The sequence below is a fragment of the Aulostomus chinensis genome, chromosome 20, assembly GCF_037954235.1.
Source record: "Aulostomus chinensis isolate RoL2024-O1b breed Wild chromosome 20, RoL_Achi_v1.0, whole genome shotgun sequence".
In the NCBI taxonomy this organism is placed as follows: domain Eukaryota; kingdom Metazoa; phylum Chordata; class Actinopteri; order Syngnathiformes; family Aulostomidae; genus Aulostomus; species Aulostomus chinensis.
In genome coordinates this window covers 23609281-23613676 of record NC_141339.1, presented here as the reverse complement: position 1 = coordinate 23613676, position 4396 = coordinate 23609281, and the positions used below count along the sequence as shown (strand labels likewise).

The 4396-nt window shown below is 50.1% G+C and overlaps 1 protein-coding gene across 1 annotated transcript in view; it reads right to left on the bottom strand.

The window, feature by feature from the left end:
* Positions 1 to 3710, bottom strand: part of LOC147243343 (uncharacterized) — a 4818-nt gene extending 1108 nt beyond the window's left edge. The window contains exons 1-3 of the mRNA XM_086190640.1: positions 3599 to 3710; positions 1981 to 2295; positions 1642 to 1908 (exon numbers count right to left, since the gene is read on the bottom strand). Of these exons, the coding sequence (XP_086046766.1) occupies positions 1642 to 1908; positions 1981 to 2295; positions 3599 to 3656 (640 nt within the window). The 5' untranslated portion in view covers positions 3657 to 3710. The remainder of the gene's footprint in view (positions 1 to 1641; positions 1909 to 1980; positions 2296 to 3598) is intronic.
* Between the last annotated feature and the right edge of the window lie 686 nt (positions 3711 to 4396).

Here is a 4396-nt window from a genome sequence, read left to right as displayed (position 1 = left end):
CCCATTAAAAGTGCCTTGAAAACCTTTAAACTCTCTGATGTCCCCCGGATCATCAGAACCTCCTTCAGAACCTGGTGGTGTGTTACTGTGGAGAGTGAGGAGGCGGCCATGTTTGGTATCTGACCACAGAACAGGAAGCTGGAGGAACTGGAGTCCCATGGTCAGATCTTTGATGAGAGTCTGAAGGCGTCTCCAAGCTGAAACCAGAGCCGTAGACAGAGAGAGACTTCGGCCAACTCAGGCTTCCAACGTTCAGAACAATTCTGTCATGGGACCGGTTCAGAGGCGGTCACGTTTATGGACACCATGTTCACCACCATTAACCAATATTTCGCGAATATCAGAGATCAATTTTCAACTTTAATAAATTGTCAACAATCAACTTCCATAAATCATAAAAAAGGCCAAACTGCGCAGCTCATGGCTGCCCAGCAAGAACGGGGCAGGAACAAAAGGACTGAACTGCCCTTTGTGAGTCCCATCTACCCCATACTCACGGAGCCCCCCCCCCCCCCCCAGGCTGCTTCTGGACACGGTCATCATAAGCCTTCTCCAAATCCACAAAGCACATGTGGACTGGTTGGGCAAAGTCCCATGCCCCCTCCAGCACGCTCGCGAGGGTGAAGAGCTGATCCACGGTTCCACTGCCGGGACAAAAACGACCTTTCCAGGGAGGCTGGGGAGTGTGGTCCCCCGATAGTTGGAGCACACCCTCTGGTCCCCTTTCTTAAAGATGGGGACCACCACCCTGGTCTGCTGCTCCAAAGGCACCGATGCCCACACAAAGTTGCAGGGACGTGCCAACCAAGACAGCCTCACAACATCCAGAGCCTTGAGATACCCAGGGCGGATCTCATCCACCCCCGGAGCTCTGCCACCACGGAGTTGCTTAACTGCCTCGGCGACTTCTGCCCCGGAGATTGGATGACCCCCCCAAGCACTCCCCCAACTGTTTCCTCCATGGAGTACGTGTTGGTGGGATTGAGGAGTCCCTCTAAGTCTTCCTTCCACTGCCCAATTATCTCCCCAGTCGACGCCAGCAGCCTCCCTTCCCCACTGTAACAGTGTGGGCAAGTTGCCGCCTTCCCCTCCTGAGGCGACGGACGGTTTGCCAGAACCTTTTTGGAGCCGACCGATAGTTGTTCTCCATGGCCTCACCGAAACCCTGCCACGCCCTTTTACATCATGACAGACGCTGACAATGACATTCACGGGCTTATTAATGGTGAAGATAAAGATTTATACCAACATGGGCATATCTGCCCATATCGTAACGTTGCAGAATCATCTGGCGTTGCTAGCAAACATGGCGCCCATGATCTGAGTTGGCCGAACTCTCTCTGTATACGGCTCTGGCTGAAACTAGGTCCTAGCGCCACCTGGTGGTTGCAAGAAGTAAACCTGATGGAACCAGCGTCCCATGACCCTGTGTTGACGTCACCTGATCTACAGCTACATGACATACAGGAAGTGCGTGTTCTCTCTCCTGAGCTCCACGGACGTTGCACTCGTACTCCGTCCCTCCAGTTCCAAAGGTTCCAGCGACTGTGAAAAGTTCCACAGCTGTGAGGCGACTGTCCTCGTCAGTCTGTCCCGTCACAGAGTTCTGACTGGGAGCTTCACCTGCTGTGACCCGCTCACCTGAGGCTGGAGGTCTGAAGCTGAACAGCTGCACTTCTCCGTTGGATTCATCTCTCACTTCACACTGGAGGACTTCAGGGTTCTCCGGTGTGTTTCGAGACCTCCTGAACGATGCGGTGGCTCTGCAGGGGAACTGGACTGTCCCCTTGTCTGTGCGCTCGTCCGCGTCTGTGCCGTCCAACAGCCAGGTCAACGTGTGTCGACACTGCTCACGACTCCACACGGAGCAAATTAAAGTCAGCGCGTCACCGGTGGTGTATGTGGTGGCTGGTGAGAGACAGAGATGGGTGATGTCCTCTGTGTGGTGGCGCTGGCGTTGATGTTGGAGTAAATACTTACTGCTGACCACATACAGGTCGTAATCCGAGTCTCGATACGCTCCCCGTCCAAACTGCCTGCAGCTGTAACGACCAGCATCCTGGAACGTGACTCTCTCTATGACCAGAGAACAGTTCTCAGTCACGCTCATCCGGTCCGACTTCACTCCGGCGTCCTTGTGAATCTGCCCGTTTTCAAACATCTTTGTTGTCCAGGTGTGACTGAATATCCAGGTGATGTTGTCACACCTGTGCTGCTGCTGAGTCATGTTTCGACAAGACAGAGTGACTCGGTCCCCGTCTCTGACCGTGCTGGAGGAATAATATGGACTCAATGCTGCAGAGAAGACAGGGACATCCAGGTGATACTTCACCTCCAAAGTGTAGTTCACCCTCCAAGTACCTAAGCCTGGTTTATGCTTCTGCATCGCCGCGGCCCTACGCCGTCATTGAGCATTCAAAGTTCCGGGTCGAGGGAGCGCGTTGCTCTACAATTCACCGCCAAGCTGCTAGGGGGTGTGGCTGTGTCTTTGTATGGTTTCGGGGGCTCTTGTCGGATTCCAAAACAAAACTGTTTAGTGCTTTTCTTTGAACGACTGTTTGCTTTCATGAATCAAACTGTAAACTTTGAACATGACAAACATGACTTCTCGTGGCCATTTTCTTCCGGAGACGCACATATTTGTCGCGGAGGTTCTTCCTCCTTTTCATGCATTGGACGACTTCCTTTGAGCGGACCAATTGCAGTCCTTGACGTTCATGTCGTGATGCATAGTCAGGAATTTTTGGAGGTGCACGTCAGGCTACGGCGTAGGGTCTGTGTCGACGCTGTACCTACGCCGTTGCTGCAATGCAGAAGCCTAAACCAGGCTGTATGCGTTGCGTCGATGAATGCTCAATGATGGCGTAGGGTCTATGCCGTCGCCGCGATGCAAAAGCATAAACCAAGCTTCACTCATCAGAGTTTCCCGCTCACTAAGATGTTTCCCCCTCCTGCATCACGCAGACAGAGCCAGCCATGTTTATTTAGCTTGAAGCTAACGGAGACTGACAGCTGGAGTGTCAGTCCTCCAATGTGTATTAGCTTATGGCTGATAAATATGAGCTCCAGTCAAAGTGGACTAGCAGTCATCCAGCTGGATTAAGAAGCCTGGGATTAAACCAGACGACAGCCTGGAGAGTTTGTAAACAGATGTTGTCATTAGCGATCACCCCTGGTTGCTTCCAGCTCAGTGTACATGGCGGGCTCTTTCTGCGTTCTGAAGAAGTCATGCAGGAGGGACTGAAACAGCTCAAGGCACCGATTTGAGAGTATTTGAAGGGCAAAATACACTTTTTGGGTGTTGTACCACTTTGAAAGGGTCCTGGAGTGGCGATAGACAGGTTTTTTTCGTGAGAAAAAAAAGAGAAAAATATTATTTTGAGGCCACCAAATTTTGTTTCTCGATCTTCGATGGCACCTCCAGGCTCAGAAGCTTTAATGGAAAAAAACCCACTAAAATAAATGTTGGTAATTTTTTATTTATTTATTTGACATGTGTCTGTTTTTTATTCCTCTTTTTAGTTCTCTATAAACATGCCAACTCCACTTCCTGTGCTGTCTCGGTTTAGGAAATGTCAGAAGTACTGAATGCTCCTACCTGAAGTCTGAAGCACCAAGACCAGCAGGACCACCTGAACCCATCTGAGCGGAACCATCCTGCGTCTGTGCCTCAGGGCCTGTGGGGATGCGTGTCCTGATGAGTGTGCGACAGCCTGGATGAGCTGAAAAGCAGAAGAGGACTGAGGAAGTGAGAGCAGGATGTGGTGGAGGAGGAGTTTGCAGGTTGCCAACTTGGATTTTCTTCAGTTTGTGACAAATCATGAATCACAGCGACAGAGGACAGGGAGGAGAGAGCTGATGGGGGGGCTTCCACGCTGGCTTCTTCCCTTCTTTTTTAAATGAGAATTTTCTAATCTTCATTTTGTCGTTTCTTTTGTTCATTTTTGCCAATTCGATCATCAATTTGTGACCAACAGCAGGAGTTGTCAAGGTTCCTCCAGTCAGCTGCCGTCTGGTCAAACACTCGGTTTGTATTTTTCTGTTTCTCTTCTCATCTGTTCTCAACATAAAAATGCAAATCGTATTTTTAATTTGTCAGTGTTTCTTTTTGAATATTCCAAGATTTTTTAGTTCAGTTTTACTCATCTGTGACCCAGTGATCATGGTTCTAGTGTTCTTGTCATCTTTACCGTTGTTTATTTTGATAATTTTTGGTATTATTTAATGGGGTAAGTTCTGATCAAAGGCGTTCCTGCCACCAGTTGATCAGTAAATGTACGTTTATGTCCCACCCACTTCCTTGACGAGCTGTCAATCACTCAGGACCAGAGGAGGTTTCCAGGTCTGGTCACTGGTCTCGTTGGTCCAGAGGAGTCAAGTCTCCCGGTCCGTGCAG